At 45.2% G+C, this 24,825-nt stretch overlaps 1 protein-coding gene across 1 annotated transcript in view; it reads right to left on the bottom strand.

The window, feature by feature from the left end:
• The window catches only part of ankle1 (ankyrin repeat and LEM domain containing 1), a 20,088-nt gene extending 4,815 nt beyond the window's left edge, over positions 1-15,273 (bottom strand). The window contains exons 1-7 of the mRNA XM_034179167.1: positions 15,197-15,273; positions 13,505-13,657; positions 12,588-12,693; positions 10,161-10,284; positions 3,553-6,003; positions 3,265-3,433; positions 1,464-1,626 (exon numbers count right to left, since the gene is read on the bottom strand). Coding sequence (XP_034035058.1) covers positions 1,464-1,626; positions 3,265-3,433; positions 3,553-6,003; positions 10,161-10,284; positions 12,588-12,693; positions 13,505-13,657; positions 15,197-15,273 — 3,243 coding nt within the window. The remainder of the gene's footprint in view (positions 1-1,463; positions 1,627-3,264; positions 3,434-3,552; positions 6,004-10,160; positions 10,285-12,587; positions 12,694-13,504; positions 13,658-15,196) is intronic.
• Positions 15,274-24,825: the final 9,552 nt, after the last annotated feature.

The following is a 24,825-nucleotide window of genomic DNA, read 5'->3' as shown; positions in this document are numbered from 1 at the left end:
GCTTGTTTTTTACAGAGCAACACTCGAAAGCCTCATTCGTTATGGGATTACAGCGTGGTTTGGTACCCTGTCTGTCCAGCTGAAAAACAAGCTTGCTCACATCCATAAAACAGCCATGAAAGTAGTAGGACTAAAAGATGACCTGCCTATTCAAGCCTTATATGAAGAGGCAGTGGTAAGAAGAGGGAAAATCATTTCAAAGGACCCAGAGCATCCGCTTCACAGTGAATATGTCCTGCTGCCTTCGGGACGGAGACTGAGGGTGCCACAGTGTAGGACTAAGATTTAAGTTGTCCTTTGTCCCATCTTCTATTAAACTGCTGAACACTAGATCATCACGTACATCAGATTCTCTGCACAGTACTTAACCTGCACTTTACCAACTCTGTGGCTGAATGTGTGTTGTTTGTATCTGTTTTATTGTTTTCTGTGCTGTTTTTAAGCAACATGTAGCACTGTGCCCAGGACAAATTTCCCTTTGGGGACAATAAAGTTTTTTTTATTCTTATTATTTATTTTATTACCAGCCTCTGGTCACCATTCTCAGATTCCTGTGTGTTCCAAAGGTAAAGAAGAAGTCACCAAACCAGGGGTTTATTCTATTCATAGACCCTTGGCTGCTGAGTTAAGACAATCTGATTATATAGGTTATTCAATTCATGACTAAATACTTATCTGCTCACACTAATTTATAATTAGCTTTTATACAACACCTAAATAGATCCTTGTCATTTGATTGGTGGTTTGTATGTCACGTGATTTTAATAATTTGTCCCATTTGCTATTTTGTTCCATTTACTGTGCAAATTTGGTTCCATATGTTTTGTACCTTTGCACGCTGCAACCACCTTAAGAAGTAAAACCAAGGCGATGGTGCTTAGTTTAAAAACAAACATGGCGATCTTTGTTTTGGTGACAGATGACAATTTCAATTAGCTTATTGATGGTGCTCATTTTTTTAACACACACAAAAAAAAAAAAAAAAAAAAAAAACAAATCTAGTATGTTGTAAGCCGTCTGGAGGCATTTGCATTATTCACTGGCAAAACACTAATGCTGCCGGATGAAGAGCTCAACAAATTTCAGTCACGATTTTTCACTGGACTGAGGAAAGCAGTCCAGCAGTCAGTACACAAACACTTTTGGATTGCATTGTTTTTGAACTACCTGACTGTTTTTGCAAGTTGACTGAGAATAATTCTGGATTGCACTGGATTGCTATTGAATGTTGTTGTTGGACTGTTTGAAACCTCTTGACTTCAAAGGATCAGTGACGCAAACCAAAATGTAAATCCCTTTTCTAAATTAATAAAATATTAAATGACAACATTTTATTTTAGGCATTATATAAAACAAATAATGATTTCTTTTTTTCATTTGTGCAATGGACAGAATATTTCATAATGTGAAAGATGAAATGTTACATTCAACAAGGCGCAGACCAGAAGTTTATGTTGCCATACCTTGGATGTTTTGTCTCCTTTGTAGTACTCTAATGCCTCATACAGGTGGCTGTAAGGGCGAGAGCGCTTTCCTTTACCCACATAAAATATGGCCCGGATGAATGTCTGGAAACACTCCTGTGGAGTCATAACGTGACTGCGAAATGGGAGGTTTTTTGTCACTCTGTCAGAAAAAGAAAGCAACTCGACATACTTATTGAGAGAGAACAATATACAGTATATCAAGAAACTTTTTAGAGAATTATCCTGGTTTTTAAGGCAAATCATATGAACTCACAGAACAAGTAGTTATACTGTGGCTGATAATTTATGGCCTTAGGGGAAAAAAAAAGAAAAAAGACAACTGATCTGAACAGCTCATCTCATCTCATCATCAACCACTTTTCCGGGATGGGGTCGCAGGGGCAACAGCTCCAGCGAGGGACCTCAAACTTCGCTTTCCTGGGCCACATTAGCCACCTCTGACTGGTGGATACTAAGGCGTTCCCAGGTCAGTGTGGAGATATAATCTCTCCACCTATTCCTGGGTCTTCCCCGGGTCTTCTCCTAGATAGACGTGCCTGGAATACCTCCCTAGGGAGCATGCTTACTAGATGCCCGAACCATGCAAGCTGGCTCCTTTCAATGTGAAGGAGCAGTGGCTCTACTCTGAGCTCCTCAGGGATGACCAAGCTTCTCACCTTATCTCTAAAGGAGACACCAGCCACCCTCCTGAGGAAACCTATTTTAGCAGCTTGTACCTGCGATCTAGTTCTTTCTGTCATGACCATACGTGAAAGTAGGAATAAAGATTAACAGGTAGATCAAGAACTTCACTTTTTGGCTCAGTTCCATTTTCATCACAACAGTATGATAGAGCGAATGCAATATCGTCCCTGCTGCGCTGATTCTCCAGCAAATCTCACACTTGTCCTCACTTGTGGACAAGACGAGGTACTTGAACTCCTTTACTTGGGGCAAGAACTCCTTCCTGACCCAGAGTAGGCAATCCATCGGTTTCCTGCTGAGAACCATGGCCTCTAAATCTGAGGCCATGCAACATGGAAGGACTCCTTTTTCAGTTGTATGGTGTTAGAGGGCTGCAGCCCCTTGAGGCACCTAAGACCTTCAGGTCATAGCTCCCTGTTGCAGCTTCAGCAATGGAAGCTTTGAACATTGCCCATTCTAGTTCAATGCCCCAACCTCCACAGGGATGCCAAAAAAGCTCTGCCGGAGATGTGAGTTGAAGATCTGTCGGACAGTGGGCTCCTCCAGACATTCACAGTTCACTTGCACTATCTGTTTGGAATTACCCGGTCTGTCCAAAGTGATCCCCCATCCTCTTATGTTGTGCGCTGAAGTCCCCCAGGCGAAAAATGGAGTTGCCCCCTGGATCCCCATACAAGACTCCAGTCAGGGACTCCAAGAAGGCCAAATACTCCAAACTACTGTTCGGTGCATACACAAAAACAGTCAGAGTCCTCCCCATCAGCACCACCACAAGGTGCAGTGAGGCAACCCTCTCATCTACCGGGACAAACTCAAACATAGTGATACTCAGCCGGGGACTAGTGAATATCCCCACAACCGCCTGGCGCCTCGCACAATGTGCAACTCCAGAAAAGAACAAGGTCCAACCCCTATCAAGGAGAGTGGTTCCGGAGCTGAGGCTGTGCATGGAAGCAAGGCCCACCAGATCTAACTGGTAGTGCTCAGAACAGCTTTCAGTCTCAATTAAAAGCACTGTAAGAACTGCATTATGACAAGGCATTTTGAAAATAATCATGAAACCAGACACAAATAAGCATTTTTACTGAGAGACCTTGGATCGAGCAGCAGGTAGTTGAAGCTGGACTTGATAATGCCCTCCCTCCACTTTCTATTCTGATCTGGTTGGTCAAACTGCTGGCACAATGCATGCTCATCAGCCTGGCAATCTGGCAGCTCAAAGGTCTGCAGGGCCCGGCACAATTCTGGACTATAACCTAAATCTAAGTGGGATGGGGTAGGACACAAAATGACATGACATCAAAAAGCACATTAATATTACAAGTCATGTCTACTTGAACTGGTGGCAAATTGAATTCCATCTTATGAGTGGACGTATTACCTGGTTGGGACTGGTCTGACTGCTTCTGTTGTTGATGTGACTCACAGCTTGACTTCTGCAGCAGACTGCACAGTTTCCGCATGTAGGTGGGCCTGGTGCGACTGCTGATTGGACCAGGGCTTTCACCCAGCTCCAAAAGCTTCAGTCTCAGCTCTCTGTCAGTCAACCCGGTGGTCTCTGGCAAAGAGATGTCACCATCCTTATCATTTTCTACCCTATGTACCACTTCCTGGGGTATCTGGTTCTTCTTTTCTATATTTTTCATCACACTGGTTCGCATGGAGCGCCAGTCATAAAGGACAGTCTCATCACCGCTGGAGGTCAGTATGCTGGAACTGAGCGAGCTGTTGGATGTGGGCGGAATGTGAGTCTCAATCAGCTCGTGACCCTGTTCTGTATCAGTGTAGAGGTACTCCACTGGTTCATCCAGATCCTGAATGTGTGGGCGCCCTCCAGGGGTGTAAGACAGGTTAGCAAAATGCTGTGGCCTCTGGCGACCTGTCATCCGGCTCATGCTGTATCTGGGGGTACATCCAGCACCCGGGGTGCAAGGAGTGTCAGAGCTTTCTGTAGACTTCCTTGGTGAAAAATAGCTGGAATTTGATGACGATGACACAGAACTTGTCCGAGAACTACAGTCTTCAGTAATGCAGACATCTGTGGCTTTTAGGCCATTTACTTGATCCAAACCACACACATTATTTACATCACCATTTGACGTCTTGTCTGCACTTGTCGTACCATCAGTTAGAAAATTCCCACCTTCATTGAGATTTTTGTCTCTTATAGCCTGTACGATCTCCTCAAAATTTCTATCATAAACATATGTTGAAGAGTCCAGTTTTTTCTCCACCACAACAGTGTCACACAAAGTCTGTGTTTCACCAGCAGAGTGAGTACTCTTGGGCAAGATGATGGTATCATCTTGACTACTGCTAGCACTTGAAGTAGCTCTGAAGGTGCTACACTGTCTATCCGGGCAATCTGACAGCAGCGGGTCAGTTTTTGTGACACTCCCAGAATAAGATGGAGCATAAAGTCCACATGGCGAATTATACAAGCCGTCATCTCTTCTTTGAGACCTGGGTGTGTGACGGAGTGTGCGCCTTGGTGCAGGTAGGTCCTCCTCAAAGAGAGAAGATGTTAAGGAAAGACTCTCAGGAGTTCTGCTGGTTCTTACTGAGCGACTCAACCTTGAGTGTGTCCTGCCTGTTACGAAGGGACATCGGATGACTGAAAGGTCAAAGTTGTCTTCTGACTGTATAGTTGTACCAACCACCCGAGTGTCTGACGCAACACTCACGCTTTCCTTGTCAGAACCGCTACCATCTGACGGAGTCACATTTGCATTTGGCTCACAAATGTTTTCAGACAATGTCAGTTTATCAACCAAACCTGGTAAATGCCCTATACTTTGAAGTTCTGAATCTGTTCGTGGTTCATTTTGCACAGAGTCAATGTTCCCATTTTGGCTTGTAAAAACAGGAACACAGTCTTTAGAAATTTGCATCTTTTTGTCAGATTCAGTATCACCAGTCACATTTTCTTCTGCAGGCAGGGTTGTGGGAGTATCCAGAGCGCTCGTGTAATGGTCACTCTCACAGCTACTGTAATTACTACTGCTAGTCCCACTGCTGCTTGTACCACTATGAACTATCTGCGCAGGAAGATTCTTTTGATTCTCTTTCACAGAATCACACTCCTTCCCATCATCATTCTCTTGCAGATGCAAGGGACTGATGACCGTTTTCTCCATGTCCTCTTCGGTGCTCTCACTACTCTCTCTGGAGAAGACAAAAACATGATCGGGTGATGTGACATCAATTCCCTGCTTGTGTAATACGGTGGCCATGCGTTCTGAATCCAGGAAACTGGAGTATTCAGACAAGTCAAAAGGTAAACTACTGGCACAGTGATTTCCATTAAGAGTTGATGGCTGTTGGGGGGATTCAGGACTAAAAACGGGGAAATATTCATCTACTTCCCTGAAGCTTACACTCTTCCAGCTCCTTTGCCCAGAAGGACGGGGTGGGTGAGGGACCCTTGGAGAGAGGGGGGTTCTGCCAAAAGTTTCAGATTGGAAATTTTCTGTTGATGTCAAAACACAGCTATCAGTAAATAAATCATCCTCCTTAAAAGTTGGTATTGTATGCACAAGCCCTGCTGCAGACATACGAGTGCTTGATAATAAAGAGGGACCTTCAGATGGCCAGTGTGAGGTATTGTCCCATTCTTGGCTGCAACATCTCTTACTGGATTTTTCAGAATGTTTGCTATATGGCATTTCTCTTGAGCTTGCTCTTCCATTAATGGCAAGCAGGTTGAAAAATGATGAGCACCTTGTGCTGCTCAGTGGGGCCTCCTCAAAGTCAATAATCACAGATGAGCGGGAACTCAAGGTGGAATCCGATTCAACATAGCTGGACATGTCAATCTGGTCAGAGTACACAACTGTGGATACAAAAATAGAGACAAGCTGTAAATTTAACATGGAGTTCTTACCAGGTGGAAAAATACTAAAAATAAAATAAAATACAGATCTGTAACCAAGCTTATAAAATGATACCCCACCTCCCCACTCTAGGTGGGTACAAGAAAAATACCTCATGGCCATGCAAAAATAAATGTGCAGACACAAATTAATCAGGCACGAGAGCGTAAAAAATAAATTGAGGCCATATGTCTTAACATACATAGCCACAAAATAAATAAGGACTCTATTGTTGTTGACAACACTGGATGACCTCCATTTTATCACATAGCAAGAATTAATCTGATTTTATTTTATTTTCATTTCGGAATGAATTATAGCTGAAACCATGTATCCAGCTCAAAAAGGTCAGATATTGAAAATTCCATAAAAACAAATCAAATTATCAGCAAACTCCCATCACATTCTTGAAAAATGTGTCTCCAAGTGCTTCTGTGATAACACTAAAGTCATTTTACTGCAGAATGTTTAATAACTGCGTGGTACAATCATACACATCATTGTAAAAATTCAATAAAAAAAAAAAAATCTAATCAAAGTGTGATTTTCAGCATATAATCATTTTAAAAAATGCCAAAGTAAAATTGTCACTAAAAATGGGTATATGCTGTGTAAAGATATTGTGGAAATTATGCATAACAATTAACATGTAGTGCCAAAACTTTTTTCAAGTATCAAGTTATCCAGCTCTGGAAATCACACAAGTCTGAACCATAAACTTTGTACAGAAGCCAAACTTATACATATTCAAAGTTATCCATCCATCCATCCATTTTCTTCCGCTTTATCCGGAGACGGGTCGCGGGGGCAGCAGCTCAAGCAAAGCCGCCCAGACCTCCCGATCAACACACACCTCCCCCAGCTCCTCCGGGGGAACCCCAAGGCGTTCCCAAGCCAGCCGAGAGATGTAATCCTTCCAGCGTGTCCTGGGTCTTCCCCGGGGCCTCCTCCTAATGGGACTTGCCCGGAACACCTCTCCAGCGAGGCGTCCAGGGGGCATCCGGAAAAGATGCCTGAGCCACCTCAACTGACTCCTTTCGACGTGGAGGAGCAGTGGCTCGACTCCGAGCTCCTCCCGAGTGACCGAGCTCCTCACCCTATCTCTAAGGGAGTGCCCAGCCACCCTGCGGAGGAAACTCATCTCGGCCGCTTGTACCCGCGATCTCGTTCTTTCGGTCATGAGCCAAATCTCATGACCATAGGTGAGGATCGGAACGTAGATCGATTGGTAAATCGAGAGCTTTGCCCCCCTACTCAGCTCTCTCTTCACGACGGTCTGATACAGTGACCGCATCACTGCAGACGCTGCACCAATCCGTTTATCGATCTCACGCTCCATCCGTCGCTCAATCGTGAACAAGACCCCGAGATACTTAAACTCCTACACTTGAGGCAAGGACACTCCACCGACCTGAAGAGGGCAAAGCACCTTTTTCCAGTCGAGAACCATGGCCTCGGATTTGGAGGTGCTGATTTTCATCCCGGACACCTCACACTCGGCTGCAAACCGCCCCAGTGCACGCTGAAGGTCCTGATTTGACGAAGCCAACAGAACCACATCGTCCGCAAACAGCAGAGACGAGATTCTGTGGTTCCCAAACCAGAACCCCTCTACACCCTGGCTGCGCCTAGAAATTCTGTCCATAAAAATAATGAACAGAACCAGTGACAAAGGGCAGCCCTGGCGGAGGCCAACGTGCACTGGAAACAGGTTTGACTTACTACCGGCAATGCGAACCAAGCTCCTGCTGCGGTCGTACAGGGACCGGATAGCCCTTACCAAAGGACCCCGGACCCCGTACTCCCGGAGCACTCCCCACAGAGTGCCCCGAGGGACACGGTCAAACGCCTTCTCCAGATCCACAAAACACATGTGGACTGGTTGGGCAAATTCCCATGAACCCTCGAGCACCCGATGGAGCGTGTAGAGCTGGTCCAGTGTGCTGCGACCAGGACGAAAAACACATTGCTCCTCCTGAATCCGAGGTTCGACCATCGGTCGAATTCTCCTCTCCAGTACTCTGGAATAGACCTTACCGGGGAGGCTGAGGAGTGTGATCCCCCTATAGTTGGAACACACCCTCCGGTCCCCCTTCTTAAACAGAGGGACCAATCCAGAGGCACTGTCCCCGATCGCCACACGATGTTGCAGAGGCGTGTCAGCCAAGACAGTCCCACAACATCCAGACACTTAAGGTACTCAGGACGGATTTCATCCACCCCAGGAGCCTTGCCACCATGGAGCTTTCTAACCACCTCGGTGACTTCTGCCTGGGTAATGGATGAGTTCGCCTCTGGGTCCCCAGTCTCTGCTTCCTCTTTGGAAGACGTGACGATGGGATTGAGGAGATCCTTGAAGTACTCCTTCCACCACACAACAACATCCCCAGTCAGGGTCAACAGCTCCCCACACGCACCGTAAACAGTGCCGGTGGAGAGCTGCTTCCGCCTCCCGAGGCATCGGACGGTTTGCCAGAATCTCTTCGAGGCCGACCGATAGTCCTCCTCCATAGCCTCCCCGAACTCCTCCCAGACTCGGGTTTTTGCCTCTGCGACCGCACGGGCTGCGGCACGCTTGGCCTGCTGGTACCTGTCAGCTGCCTCTGGGGTCCCACCTACCAACAAAGATAAGTAGCACACCTTCTTCAGCTTGACGGCATCCCTTACTTCCGGTGTCCACCACCGGGTTTGGGGATTGCCACCGCGACAGGCACCAGAGACCTTGCGACCACAGCTACAAGCAGCCGCATCAACAATGGAGGTGGAGAACATGGTCCACTCGGACTCCATGTCTCCAATCTCCCCCGGGATCTGGGAGAAGCTGTCCCGGAGGTGGGAGTTGAAGACCTCCCTGACAGAGGGTGCCGCCAGTCATTCCCAGCAGACCCTCACGATACGTTTGGGCCTGCCAGGTCTGACCGGCTTCCTCCCCTCCCAGCGGATCCAACTCACCACCAGGTGGTGATCGGTCGACAGCTCTGCCCCTCTCTTTACCCGAGTGTCCGAGACACGTGGCCGAAGGTCAGATGATACGACTACAAAGTCGATCATTGACCTCCGGCTCAGGGTGTCCTGGTGCCACGTGCACTTATGGACACCCTTGTGCTCGAACACGGTGTTCATGATGGACAAACTGTGACTAGCACAGAAGTCCAACAACTGAACACCACTCGGGTTCAGATCGGGGAGGCCGTGCTTCCCGATCACCCCCCTCCAGGTCTCACTGTCACCACCCACGTGGGCGTTGAAATCCCCCAGGAGAACAATGGAGTCCCCAGTCGGAGTGCTATCTAGTACCCCTCCCAGGGACTCCAGGAAGGTCGGGTACTCTGCACTGCCGCTCGGCCCGTAGGCCGAGACAACGGTGAGAGACCTGTCCCCGACCTGAAGGCGTAGGGACGCGACACTCTCGTTCACCGGAGTGAACTCCAACACATGGTATCTGAGCTGGGGAGCAATAAGCAATGCAACCCCAGCTCTCCGCCTCTCCTCGTGGGCAACGGCAGAAAAATGAAACGTCCAGCCCCTCTCCAGGAGTTGGGTACCAGAGCCCATGCTGTGCGTGGAGGTGAGCCCGACTATCTCTAGTCGGTATCTCTCAACCTCCCACACAAGCTCAGGCTCCTTGCCCCCCAGCGAGGTGACATTCCACGTCCCAACAGCCAGGGGCTGTGAGCATGGACCGGGCCGCCGGGCCACCCACCCTCGATCGCCACCCAATCCTCTCTGCACCCGACCCCCATGGCCCCCTCTGCAGGTGGTGAACCCACAGGAGGGCGGTCCCACGTTGCTCCTTCGGGTTGAGCCCGGCCGGGCCCCATGGGCTAAGGCCCGACCACCAGACGCTTGCGCGCGACCCCAACTCCAGGCCTGGCTCCAGGGTGGGACCCTGGCTCCGCCATACCGGGCGACATCTCGGTCCTTGATGTTTCACTGGTCATGGAGGTTCTGAGCTGCCCTTAGTCTGACCCGTCACCTAGGACCTGTTTACCTTGGGAGACCCTACAGGGAGCACAAAGCCCCCGACAACATAGCTCCTAGGATCATCCGGGTACGCAAATCTTTATGTTCAAAGTTATTTATTTCCAAAAAAAGCTGTCCAAAGAAACTGTCTTACCATATTGGAACTGAGGCAAAATGTCATCCTCCGACTCCGCTGAGGTAGCCTGGTACTGCTGAAGAAGCTGGGCACATTTTCGATTCTCCTGTTGCCATGCTAGCTGCTCCGGTGTGTTACCTTCCTGCATGAATCAAGGCAATAACCAAAAATGCATCACCATCATCCATCCATCATCAGCCAGATATCTGAAAAATTTTGCTGGAGCTCAAACTTTTCCAATCAATTCCAGGGTTCTCGCCAGGATTTTTTCACAGCATAGGGGGGAACTTAGCGGGGCATAGCTGCATGACGAACATTGCAGGCGCGAGTATTGTAGAAGGGCCAGGGTGAATCAATACCATACCAACTTTACTTATAAAGCACCTTAAAACAGCTGGCACTGACACAAGGTGCTATACACTACATACATAATACAAATTAAAACACAATAAAATAAAAAAGAACCACTAAAATGCAATTAAAAATTAGCAAACTAAGCCTCATTGGTGTTAAAAGCAAAGGAAGAAAGATGCATTTTTAAACAAACTTTAAAAATAACCAATGAGGGTACCTCCCTAACACCCAGAGACAAGCTGTTCCACAGTTTGAAAGCAACTACAGCAAAAGCCCTGTCCCCCTGAGCTTTCTTTTTGACCTAGGGCCTTGCAGAAGCAGCTGGTCAGCCAATCTGAGAGACCCAGTAGGTATATAAGGTTGAAAAAGCCCAGAGAGGTACAATGAAGTTAAGCCATGGAGGGACTTAAAAAAATAATAATAATAATTTTAAAATGAACCGGCAACCAGTGAAGTGTGGCCAGGACAGGAGTCATATGCTCCCTCCTCTGAGCCCCTGTTAAAAGCCGCGCCGCAGCATTCTGGACCAACTGCAGGTGGGAGAGAAGTGACTGATTTACACCCACATGGAGCGAATTGCATTAATCCACAAGAGATAACACAAAAGCATGAATAACAATCTCAAAATGTTGCCTAGAAAGAAAAGGTTTCACTGTCGCCAAATGTCTCAAATGATACAAACCAGATTTCACCACTGTTGCAATTTGACTGCCCATTTTAAGATCACCATCCATCTTAAAACCAAGATTAAGAATAACAGGTTTAAAATATGCTTCCAGGGGTCCCAAATCAACAGAGCAGGGGTCAAAAAGACTACTAGGTCCAAAAACCGTCACCTTTGTTTACATTTCATTAAAATTTAGGAAATTCAAGGCAGCCAGGCTTTAATATCCTCTAAGTATGCCAGGAGCCGTTTCAATGACTGACCATCCCTCCGAGTCACAGGCAAATAAATGGCAATCATCTGCATAGTAGAGGAATAAAATCCCATGTCTTCTTAAAAAAAAAGTCCCCAGAGGCAATAAATATAGAGAAAAAAAAAAAAAGCAGCACAGGCCCCAAAATAGTGCCCTGTGGAACACCACATGACAAAAGGACTACAGAAGATTCAAAGCCACCAATATTCACAAAAAACATCCTGTCTGTCAAATAGGACCAGAACCACTCAAGTACAATACCACCAATGCCCACCAAGTGATGTAGTCGAGATAATAAAATACTGTTATCAGCAGTATCCAAAGCAGCAGTAAAATCGAACAAAACCAAGATAACAGTTAACTGTCACATTCAAGAAAAAAATGTCATTAAAGAGCTTAACTAATGCAGACTCTGTGCTATGAAATGGCCTAAAACATGACAAACTCTCCCAGAATCCCATTTTCATTAAAAAAAATTGCTTAATTAGCAATAAACAATTTTTTTCTAAAATCTTAGACAAAAAAAAAGGCAGTTTAGAAATGGGCCTATAATTAGCCAAAATCGTGTGATCAAGACTGGGATTTTAAGCAAAGACTGGACCACTGCATGTTTAAATTTTGCCAGAACCACCCCGGACGAGAAACTATAATTTGTTATTGCAAGCACCTGCTGCCTGACAGACAACAAAATTTCTTAAAAAAAAACAAAAAAAAAAAAACCCTCTGAAACACTATTTCCTGCATTTTTAGAGCCACTTTGTGTTGCTGACTGTTAAATAATGTGCAACATGTCCTTAAAAAAAAAAAAAAAAAAAAACAGAAATGCCCCCCTATGCTGGTTAAATCACAGCATAGGAGATCCAAATCACAGCATAGGGGCACCCTATGCTCAAATGCGCTGGCGAGAACCCTGAATTCATCTGGCTTTACTCAGTGTTGTTGCAAAAACATTACAATTGTTACCAAGCACTACAATGAGGTGAAGGATATTACAGCTGAGACTAACAGGAACAGCAACTCACACTCCACCAGACTGTTGTTCCCTTATTTTATGTTTTATACAAGAGTGCCTGTACTTTAACAATCTTTTATTCTACATCCTGTTTAACTTCAGCATCTTCAACCCTTTGTTGTCTTTATGAAAATGACTAATGAATCTAAAAAGCATCCTAACATGGTCTTTGATGCTGGGATTCCCTCCATTCGTCAGGAGCAGCTTGAGGTTTTGATAACATCCCCACAATGCCGCAACATGAAGGGGAGTCAGACCGTCTGACGATCTGTGAGAAATGCACAAAAACACAACTTTAATCATTATGCAAGTATTATTTGCAGATGCAGACTTTATATAAAACAAATAAAGAGAATACTCATGATGCATGATGAAAAAAAAAAAAAAAAAAAAAAAAAATCAGTCAACACCTAGTCACCGACCTGAATGTTTTGTTGGGTTTTGTTTGTTTTTTTGCACTTATGGCCATCTCTCATTCAAGCCTCATTATACAGAGGGTGAACAAGCTCAAATTTAAGTTAGGCTTTTATATTAGGAACAAGACTTCTTTTTCATGTATCATGATGCCTTAAGTTTGCTCAGCAACTTAGTCATGAGTATACTTTTATCTATAAGGTTATTCTTGGTCGATGTCTGTTTTATGTAAGCGCTTTTCTGTAGTCAAAACATGGCACACATAGGTTAAGATGTTAAGATATCATCCTTATGACTGCTTTGAAATTAAGGACAGAGTTGGGCAGGAAGCCCTTCATGTATTCTGCACCATCTGCTTGGAATACTCCCCAGAATAAGCTCAAACTCCAGGATGGAGGGCCACTCACTAAATTTAAAGGAACTGTAAAGTCCATGGAGTTTGAGTCTACTGAAATTTGTAAATAATTTAATTGATAATACTGTGTTTTCTCTGCATATTGGTTGGATTTCATTTTGAGCTGTCTGTTGTTTGCTCATATTAGTCTGTAACAGGTATCAATGGGACTAACCTGGTTAAATTAAAAAAAATAAAATAAAAAAAATACAGCTACTGAAGCCCATTTTTAATTTATATACATTTACCACAATGGGTAAATAAATATTACCTGACATTTGGGTCTGCTCCATGTTGCAACAAAAGCTTCAAGCAGCGTGTGTTCTTCTCATTCTCTTTGCCAACAGCCAAATGTATTGCAGCCACCCCTTTGCTTATGACAAAGTCAGGCCTTGCACCTTTTGCAAGAAGCAGCTGCACAGATCTTTCAAAAGAGAGATGAGCCAACGTAACACAGTGTGAGGTAGTACAGATGTGACAAAAATACAGAGAAAATACAGCCAACAAATACATCAAACTTTGATCTTTGCTGACACTGGACAGCAGAACTTGTAATAATGGTCTGTTTAACAGGTCAACAGATATTTTAGAGCTTCCCTCTTCACCACATTAGTTATTCTCAGTTGAATAACCTCCAACAACAAAATCGGAGGAGGTTATGTTTTCCTCCATTTGTTTGTGAACAGCCTGGAGCCCACAATTTTTCAAATTATGATACTGAAGATTTATATCCTGATAGGCAAGAACTGATTCAAATTTCAAGGTCATAGGTAAAGGGCAAAGTGAGGAAAAATCTGAAAAAAATATCTATCTATAAAGTAAGAAGTGTGTGTGTGTGTGTGTGTGGGTGGGTGGCTCACATATCTCTGTCAGATCAACCTCAGCTTTCGGATATGGCTTGTGCATGGCACGATGATATGCATCCTTTATTATGAAAATGTCTGGGATTAATTTTCAAAACCTTTATTTTGACATTGTAACATTATTACTTCCACGATGGCACCTTCCGTAGCACCTCTGTCCTGCAAAACCTTCATTTGTATTCGGATTTCTGTTAAAAATTTGTTTCCATGTTCCATTTATTTCATCATATAAAACCGCTAACTTAAAAAATTATGGCTTTATTTTGACATGAGACATGATCCTCTCAAAAACGTGACCCTGTGGATAAAATCAAGTGCACCTTTTCTTCTTGTATGGTGTTTAATAGCAGCCAGCATCCTTATTGTTGTATTGCTGCCACCTTCTGTATCAGTCCGTTATAGCAGTACTACATCCTCTCGATGAGTCTGGTGTCTTTCAAATATTTAAAAAAAACACTTCCCCCTCTCACTTGACCTTATGGCTAAAATACTTACTACAGAAAACTTTTTCAGGTGTTACAAATGATTACCTTCAGTTTTTATTCTTTAAGAGATAAACCATTCAAAAATGACAAGAAATAGTTTGTAAAATAAAATATTTTGAAGGAAAATTAAACCACTGTGCTAAATACTGTACAGGTGTATTCATTGGTTATGATTTTTATAATGTATATTACAACTGGTGGCATTTGAAAGCACTGCATTCTGGTGACGGCATTTCACAACACTTTATATAGAATTCAATTGGTGTGGTGATGTATTTGGCATTATTATGCGGTACTGATCTGGTGATGGTCTTTTTTTTCAATTAAATGTTTTAGCTCCGAGTTTTCTATAGGAATACAAACTTCCTACAGGCACAGTACTACTACCCCAATTCCAATGAAGTTGGGACGTTGTGTAAAATGTAAATGAAAAAAGAATACAATGATTTGCAAATCCTGCAACACGTTTCAAAAAAGCTGGGACAGTGGTATGTTTACTGCATTATCAAATACACAAAAAGAAAAAGGAGCAGAAGAAATCACTGTAAAAGAGGAAGGAAAAAAGCTAATCTGCTTGGTCGTCAGCATTGGGCCACGTTTTCGTCGACATCACACCTGATGTCTTCTCTGGCCAGGCATCTTGGGAAGTATCCTTTTGCATGCCTTCTCCAGCCCTGAGCCCCACCACTCATTCTAACTCTCCCTCTAGGCATTTTTCCCACTTGTTTTTTGCAAGACCACCACCTTGTCCCTTGTCTTGTCTTTTGTTCTTTTCCCTCACCAGATCCACCTATAAATATAGGTGATGTGATTGATGATGTGATTGAAAAAAGCCCAGCACCTGAGCTGGGTGAGAAGGGAATTGTGATCAATGTAATCTTCAGTCCATTAGTTTTGAACATGAGGTTTTCTGTTTTGACAAACAGTGTGAAAGCAATTGAAAATTCGCCAGTTAACACCTATTGTTTTAGACATAAGCCAAATGCCAATCATTTTAATCAAAACAATTGCCCAACATTTGTTTTTGTAATGCTGATATCTTATAATAGTTAATGGGCTAAAGTTTGTCCAGCAGAACTATAAGAGGTGGACTCCCCAAACTAAGTGGAAATACTTGGTTAAAAGACAAACACATTTGAAGTCCTTCATGCAGACTTTGTTTTGCAATCAAATTTATAACAAAATTACAGTGTTACACACAAAAGGTCTAGCAGATATGTGAAATTCAGCAAAGAATTGTGGGTTTTTACATAAAAGCATGAAATTTGGCGCATGCCTAGACCATGACCCTAATTAACTTTTCAGCTATGGAGCCACAGAGAATTAGGCCTCTGGATGCTTTGCCAGGCATTTTTCAAAATGGCGGCTAATAAGCATAGGCAATAATAATAAAATAGAATTTATAATGCAATGAGAGACTTTTCTGGTTGCTATCTAACCTTAGATTACTTCCTTATGATGCAAAGACTATTGTGGGCCCATCATATGCCTGGCTGTGTCCAAAATATATGCTGCCTCAGCAAAATTAATCAGCAAAATGTCACAATTTACCGCCAGCGAGGTGAAGCAGGAGGAATGTTTGACACATCTGGTGCTTAGGATAAGGATATTGGTAAGAACATCTGGTCACTTACATTTATGCAAATTAATAATCCAAATAATCTCTTGTTTTTTTGCAGGTTTCCTCTAGCCACCACCATGTATAGCTGTATAGTGTAGTCAGGTGTTGGTGCTTAATTGGTGGTGGTACATGTACACAGACAGCCATGTCCAAAACCAAGGTGTATAAATTTGTTGATCCACAGCAGGCTGGTCCCTCTCAGAAGACACTGCCTGGACATTGTGCTGTCTTTGCCAAGCAGTAACTCGAGAAACAATGCAGTGCCCAGCTGAAAGCAAACAAACTGATGTTCGTGTTCGTCAAGGGTATGCTACTATGTCAAAAAACCTCATACGTTTTGATGAACTGCAAGCTATGCCCATGCCAATTAACCTTAGCCGCCTTGATGATGGTGAAGGCATAGAAGCTACCATGTTGAAACACATGGCCAGGTGGCACAAATCCTGCCAAACTAAATTCAACAGTTCAAGGCTAGAGCGAGTAGAAAGGAAACATTCTGAGAATACCTGTGAATCTAGTTCAGGTGCTTCCAAGAAGTTCACCCGGCAAACTGCAAATCATGAAGCAGTGACAAATGATGTCTGTTTCTTCTGTGGGAAGGATGACAAAGAAGACACACTCCATAAGGCAGCCTCTTCTGGTCTCAACGAGAAGGTTAGAAAATGTGCTAAAGAACTTCAAGACCCGGGACTTCTTGCCAAACTCAGTGCTGGGGAATTGATAGCACAAGACGCAAAATACCACCTGAGTTGTGTAGTAGCACTTTACAACAAAACTATAGCCACACAGGAAGCATGGAAAGGACAGCATAACAGAACTGACAGCATAAGTAAAGGCATTGCTCTCGCAGAGTTGCTGGCATACATCAATGAAGCGAGGATGGATGAAGATGTAGCTCCAGTGTTCAAGCTTGCAGACCTTGTTAAACTGTATTCTGCACAGCTTCAGCAGCTTGGCGTTCAGCAAGATACCCATCCACACAGCACTGAACTTAAAAATCGCATTCTTGACCACTTCCCAGATCTGAAAGCCCACAAAGAAGGACGTGACATACTATTGGCCTTTGACAAAGACCTGGGAGCTGCTCTGCGTAAGCTCTGCAAGGAAGATTTTGATGAAGCCATCTGCCTGGCACAAGCAGCTAAGATTGTGCGGCAAGACATGTTCCAGCTGCAGGCAGGATTCACAGGCTCCTATGATGAGGCATGTCAGGTCAATTCTGTACCGCAGTTACTGCTGGCAATCGAAGCAATGATCCTTGATGGTTCCCGACATCCAGTCTCAGTCACAGTCAAGCAGTGGTGCACATCAAGCATCCCTCAGTGTTGCACAGCTTCTGCAGTACAACAGCTCTGCTCGACGACAGGCTGAGAGTACTGGTGTCCGCCACAACAAAGCAAGAGAAACACCACTGCCCATCTATGTTGGCGTCACTGTTCATGCCAGAACATGGAAGCGAGACCTGTGGAGACACTGTTTGACCTTGGGTTATCCATCTCCTGTGACCGAGTGATGCAAGCTCCACAGCAATGGGTAACAGAGTGTGTGAGCAGTACCATCAAGACCAATGTGTACGTCCTCCCAATCTTTGCCAGGGGCTATTCACAACAGCAACCCCTGATAACATAGACCACAACCCCAGTTCTATGACTGCAACAGATTCCTTCCATGGCACAGGAACCTCTTTGTTCCAGTACCCCACTCTCCAGAATCCTGGAACTGATCGCAGGGAACACTGCATCCTTGAAGAGACAGCACTGACCAAGACACTGGCTCAGCTGCCTGAGTCCTACACCAATGTACGCCCACTGGAATTAAGGAGGAAGGATGCTCCACCACCCAAGGCAAAGTGTCCAATTGAGAGTGATGGCCAGGCCACATACCAAGCACTGCAGGAGGAGGCTAGGTTAGTGTCTGGAAAAGTAATAAGATTCAAGTGTAATAATTCCCAAACGTGTTCTTGTAATGTATCCTTTTTTTTCTATGTTCAGGTGGTTGGAGACTCTGGTGCAGACTGAACTGCTGGATGTCAATGGTGACAGCAATATATCCTGGGCAGCCTACCATGCAAGTCAGCAGCCAGTGCTGGACTGCCCCCCTGCTATCACAGCACTGCAACTTCTCTTTCCTGATGATTCAAAGTCTGCTGCCATGATACGACATGCCATGGACGTTATTCAGAAAGCTCTTCAGCAGCTGAATCCCAACCAAATACCAGTTATCACTGATGATAAGCCACTCTACACCATCGCTAAGCATATACAGTGGAACTGGCCAGCAAGTCATGGTGAAGATCGCTTTGTCATCATCCTGGGAGGACTTCACATTGAAATGGCAGCATTCAAAGTGCTGGGAGACTGGCTGGAAGATACTGGCTGGGTGGAGGCTCTAGTCCAGGCCATGGTGGCATCTGCAGGCACTGCAGACTCCTTCCTGAAGGCATCTCATATCACAAGAACCAGACAGGCACACCAAGTTACAGCAAGTAGCCTGTACATCCTACTCAAGAGCTCCTGTGTAGGCTCTCAGTTGTCCAGGTGGTTTCCATAATAGAGAAGCTTGAATCTTCGACTGGACTGGGTTGCTTGATGCGAGGATGTTTCGCTTCAAATCGCGGAAGCTTCCTCAGCTAAAATTCTTGCTCTGGTAGTCTGTCTCTAATTAGCAACTATTGTGCTCTAGTTAGCACCCTCCTAATGACAGAGCAGCTGTCCCTCCTCATGATGGGACGGATGCCTCTCCTGATGGCTCCCTTGACGACCCTCCTGATGATGTGAATGACTCATTACCATGAACAAAAGACTGAAACTGCTTTGACCTGAGTACCCCATTGTAAACAGGGGACAAAACGTGTCTCAGACCCCCTCCCCGGTTAAGGCTGGGTTTCAACTGTTTCACATAGAATGCCTCCTTGACCCCTCTCTCAAACCATTTCTTCTCTCTGGCTAAGATTTTAAACTTCCTTGTCCTCAAACGTGTGGTTAGTGTCTTTAAGGTGGAGATGAACTGCAGACTAAGGTCCACTGGCGCCCCCTCTGCGGTGCTGGTATAGCCTTTTGTGTAAAGGTTGCTTAGTCTCACCTATGTAGTGTTCGGTACAGTTTTCCTGACATTTGATAGAATACACTACATTGCTCTGTTTGTAACTAGGGATCCTGTCCTCAGGGTGAACTAATTTCTGTCTCAAGTTGTTAACCGGTTTAAAGTAAACTGGGATTTTGTGCTGTCTGAAGATCCTCTGTAATTTTTCCCCTACTCCTGACAGCTTTGACGTCTTTCACGGGCATCCCTCCCAGTCACTGGTTCAGATATGTCGATGACACATGGGTTAAAATCAAGCAACAGGAGGTTGAGGACTTTACAGAACACATCAACTCAGTGGACTCCAATATCAACTTCACACGTGAGGATGCCAGAAAAAACCATTTAGCCTTCTTGGACTGTGATGTTACAATTGGAGAGAACAGGCAGCTCCAGACAGGGGTTTACAGAAACCCACTCACACTGACCAATATCTGCTCTTTGGCTCAAACCACCCCCTTGAACACAAGCTCGGGGTGATCAGGACTCTTCAACACAGAGCCCTACAGGTGCCCACAACTGCAGAGGAAAGGGCTAAAGAACAACAACTTGTCCGGAAAGCCCTCACAGTATGTGGGTACCCACGACAGTCCCTGGACAAAGTGCAGAAATCCCAGAGAACAAAGAGACCAGATAGACAGGAGATGGAGACAAGAAGAAGAGGAGTGTCTCTCCCTTATTTAGCAGGAGTAGGGGAAAAATTACAGAGGATCTTCAGACAGCACAAAATCCCAGTTTACTTTAAACCGGTTAACAACTTGAGACAGAAATTAGTTCACCCTAAGGACAGGATCCCTAGTTACAAACAGAGCGATGTAGTGTATTCTATCAAATGTCAGGAAAACTGTACCGAACACTACATAGGTGAGACTAAGCAACCTTTACACAAAAGGCTATACCAGCACCGCAGAGAGGGCGCCAGTGGACCTCAGTCTGCAGTTTATCTCTACTTAAAGACACTAACCACACGTTTGAGGACAAGGAAGTTAAAATCTTAGCCAGAGAGAAGAAATGGTTTGAGAGAGGGGTCAAGGAGGCATTCTATGTGAAACAGTTGAAACCCAGCCTTAACCGGGGAGGGGGTCTGAGACACGCTTTGTCGCCTGTTTACAATGGGGTACTCAGGTCAAAGCAGTTTCAGTCTTTTGTTCATGGTAATGAGTCATTCACATCATCAGGAGGGTCATCAAGGGAGCCATCAGGAGAGGCGTCCGTCCCATCATTAGGAGGGACAGCTCCTAACTAGAGCACAATAGTTGCTAATTAGAGCTATTGTTTAGTCACTAGCCTATAGAAGTCTGCCTCTCGGTAGGAGGGGTCTGGTTAGGTTTAAAACTCCAGCTTTTGTGGCTTCTGTTTATTGTTCTCTACAAGAGTCAAGGCAGAAGTCAGACTACCAGAGCAAGAGTTTTAGCTGAGGAAGCTTCTGCGATTTGAAGCGAAACATCCTCACGTCAAGCAACCCAGTCCAGTCGAAGATTCAAGCTTCTCTACTACTCAAGAGCTCTTATGCCCACTATCAGGAGTCCCTGCAACCAGAAAGTAAAGCAAAACCATTTGATGACTGGTGTGCCGAACACACTCAAAAGATCCCACAGTTTCAGTTCTGGTACATAACTCTCCAGTTGGAGCTTCTCATCTTGAGCTTCATAAGGTCTTTGCGGGAGGCAAATTTTGCTCTGTATGTGGACTGTTTGACTCAACTTACCCCATGATTCTTCAGCTTGGACCACACCAACTATGCAAGGTGGATGCCAGTCCACATACGAGACATGGTCAGTTTAAGCAAAGTCCACCCAGAGGTTGCTGTGGAGTTCATGAATGGCAGCTGTACAGTCCACAAGACTAACAGAGTGTTCTCAACCATGGCCCTGGACCAGGACCACGAGCAAAATAATGCTGCTGTAAAGAGTGACTGCGGTGCTGTTGAACTTACCCAATCCCCTGAAGCACTCAGACACTGGATGGTTGCTGGTTCTGAACTGGTGAGGATGACTGGTGAGTTTGAGGCATCCCTGGAGAGGAAATACAACAAGCCTCTGGAGACACGACACCATGAGCAGACCAAGAGTTTCCAGGTGACCTTCAGAAAACAAGTCAAAAAACTTGTTGAGGTCATTGAAGAGATGGGCAACCCATTCCTGGAAGAGACAACCGACCTGCTGAGACTAGACACCAGGGACTGTGGTGTCTTCAATACGCCAGGCTGAGACAATGGGCCAGCAACAGTATCAAACCTTCATAGCTGATAGACTGGTGAAACGAACAATTCCCATCCGTGAACCCATCAAGAAAAACAAGCTGGCACTTTTCAGTAGACCCCCTAAAAGAGAGAAGTCCAAAGCAAGCTTTCAAGTCTCATCTCTGAAGAGTAACTGCTCTCTTTTCTCAAGACTCTATACTGCCTGTCAATCAAGAGATGGCAACCTTTAAGACTTTTTCCAACATGAAAACCAGGCATGTCCACCATCTTTGTCTCACCTTGGCAAGCTCAAATTGGGAAACAAGGCTGATCTATTGGAGTGCCTGGAGAGCAACTGTGCTGAAGCCAGAGGTGAAGCCCCAAACACTGATGCCATCATCCTCGATGGAGCAGTGGTCATCAACTTCCTCAAACCACAGGCTGCCAAGACTTTTGATGATTATGCACTGAAGGTTTTTCTGCCATATGCCCAGGGCCAACTACAACACATCAGTCGAATTTATGTAGTCTGGGACCAGTACAAAGAGGGAAGCCTAAAGTCCCAAACCAGAGAAAAGCGCGGGAAAGGTATCAGACAAAGGGTAGATGGTTCCACTAATCTCCCAGGAAACTGGCAACAATTTCTACGGACTGATGCAAACAAAGCAGAGTTGTTTGCCTTCTTGGCAGTGCACCTTACCCACCTGGAAACAGAGAAGCAAGTAGTCACCACAAGCGGTGAGGATGCCCTATGTAATCTCCCCAGGGACTTTACCTCTCTAGCCCCATGCAACCATGAGGAGGCCGACAGCCAAATGATTCTGCACTTCGCAGATGCTGTCAATGAGGGCTACAAGAAAGTTTTTTGCGGACAGTGGACACAGATGTTGTTGTCTTGGCCGTGAAAGCAGCAGTGGTGATGGACATCCAGGAGCTGTGGGTGGCATTTGGAACAGGTCGACACTTCAGGCACATACCTGCTCATGAGATAGCGAGATCCCTTGGCCCTAACAAGTACCGAGCTCTACCAATATTTCACGCATACACTGGATGTGATACAGTATCATCTTTTGGCATGAAGGGAAAGAATTCGGCATGGGATACCTGGAAATCATTTGAAGATGTCACTCCAACTTTGCTGTCTCTGTCCTCGGGACCAGCAGAACTGGCTGATGAGGACGTGGCTGTACTGGAGCGCTTTACCATTCTACTGTATGACCGAACCAGTCATTTGACCAACATAGATGAAGCCAGGTTGGAGCTTTTCACAAAGAAGGTAAGGCAATTGCTGGGGTAAGGCAACTGAAGTTGCACCAGAGCTGCCATCCCCTGGTGACTGGGGGTGGGTTGATCCACCTAACTGGAAACCAGTGTGGACCACCTTGCCAGAAGCCAGCACATCCGCAAGAGAACTGCTTTCCTGTGGCTGTAAGAAAGGTTGCAGAGGTCAATGCAAATGCAAAAATGCAGCACTGAAATGTACCGCCTTATGTCAGTGCAGCGGACAAGACTGTGATGCATAGAGGACATGCATTTAGCTTACACCTCCTACTATAATAATGGTTAGATAATACCAGTACAGTATTCAGAGCTGCATTCTGACTCTGATAATTTGATTTGTTAATTGCATTATTTTCATATACATTTTAGAATAGAATTTATTATTATCATCATTGTACATGACACCAGAAAAAAATACTGTGAATGATCATGAAATTAAAAACAATCTCTTAAAAGCATATTTAAAATAAATAAATAGAATAATAAATAACCCTAAAAATTCTACATAAAACCTAGTGAAAACACTCAATCACAATCATAAAATGGCAGGTCCAGCGGCATTCAGTGCACAAATAGCTCTTCCCACAAAGCTATTTTTAAGTCTGTTTGTTCTGGCCTTAAGTGCCCTGTATCGTCTGCCTGATGGTAATAATTCAAACAAAGTGTCCAGGATGGGAGGGGTCTCTGATTATAGTCCTTGCCTTCCTGAGACAACAACGTGTATACAGTTCCTCTAATGAAGGCAAGAGACAACTAGTGATCTTCTGGGCTGTGGTGACGACCCTCTGGAGAGCTTTCCTGTCTGTGACTGTGCAGCTGGAAAACCACACACACAGACAGTAGGTCAAAATGCTCTCTATGGAGCAGCGATAGAAGGACACCAGCAGTCTGTGGCAGATGTTTATTCCTGAGAAGCCTCAGGAAATAGAGTCTCTGCTGTGCCTTCTTGATGGCAGCCATAGTATTTGTACTCCAAGTCAGGTTGTCTCTCAAATACACGCCAAGAAAACAAAATTCAGAGACCCACTCCACACAGTCCCCATCGATGACCAGTGGCTGGATGACTGTTTTCCTCCTTCTATAGTCCACCACCATCTCCTTTGTCTTTGAGGTATTGAGGATCAAATTGTTCTCCCTACACCAGACCGACAACCGCTGCACCTCCTCTCTATAGGCAGACTCATCCTCACCAGAAATGAGTCCCACCACAGTAGTATCATCAGCAAACTTAATGATATTGTTGCTGAAGTGAGAGGTGGTGCAGTCATAGGTGTAGAGGGTGTAGAGCAAAGGACTCAGCATGCAGCCATGAGGGGAGCCGGTACTGAGGCTAATGGCCGAAGAGATGTGAGGGCCAACTCTCACCCTCTGAGAGCGGTCTGTGAGGAAGTCTAAGATCCACCAGCAAATGGAGTGGGACACCCCCAGGTCCAACAACTTAATCACCAGCCTGCTTGGAAGGATGGTATTAAATGCTGAGCTAAAGTCCACAAAGAGCAGCCTCACATAGCTCCCCTGCTGCTCCAGATGGGACAGAGCAGCATGTATAGCCATAATGATGGCATCCTCCGTGGACCTGCTCGCACGAGAAGCAAACTGGTGAGGGTCAAACCCAGGGGGAAGGCAGGAGATGATGTAGGCCCGGACTAACTTTTCGAAGCACTTCATAATAATCGGAGTTAGTGCCACCTGGTGATGTCACTCAGATCACTGAGCCTGGTCTTAGGGAGGGGGACAATAATAGAGGACTTCAGGCAGGGGGGGGACAGCAGCCTGGCTCAGGGACTGGTTGAAAATGGTTTGTAAACACACCAGCTAACTGAGCTGCACATGCCCTCAACACCCGTCCCGAGACACCATCTGGACCCGCAGCTTTCCTTGAATTCACCCCCCTCAACACCCGTCTCACCTCCTGTTCCTCCAGCATAAGGACGTAGCTGTTGAGGGCAGGTTGAGGGGACGACGACTGTCTCTGGTGGCTGCACCTTAAAATGGGCAAAGAAGCTATTGAGGTTCTCTGCAGTGAGGCATGACTGTAGTCTGCCAACAGGGTGCTGGGTCGGTGGTTCGTGATGTGCT

The sequence above is a fragment of the Thalassophryne amazonica genome, chromosome 10 (assembly GCF_902500255.1).
Source record: "Thalassophryne amazonica chromosome 10, fThaAma1.1, whole genome shotgun sequence".
NCBI lineage: Eukaryota > Metazoa > Chordata > Actinopteri > Batrachoidiformes > Batrachoididae > Thalassophryne > Thalassophryne amazonica.
Note: the sequence above shows the minus strand (reverse complement) of the source record. Positions and strands in the feature narration are given on the sequence as shown.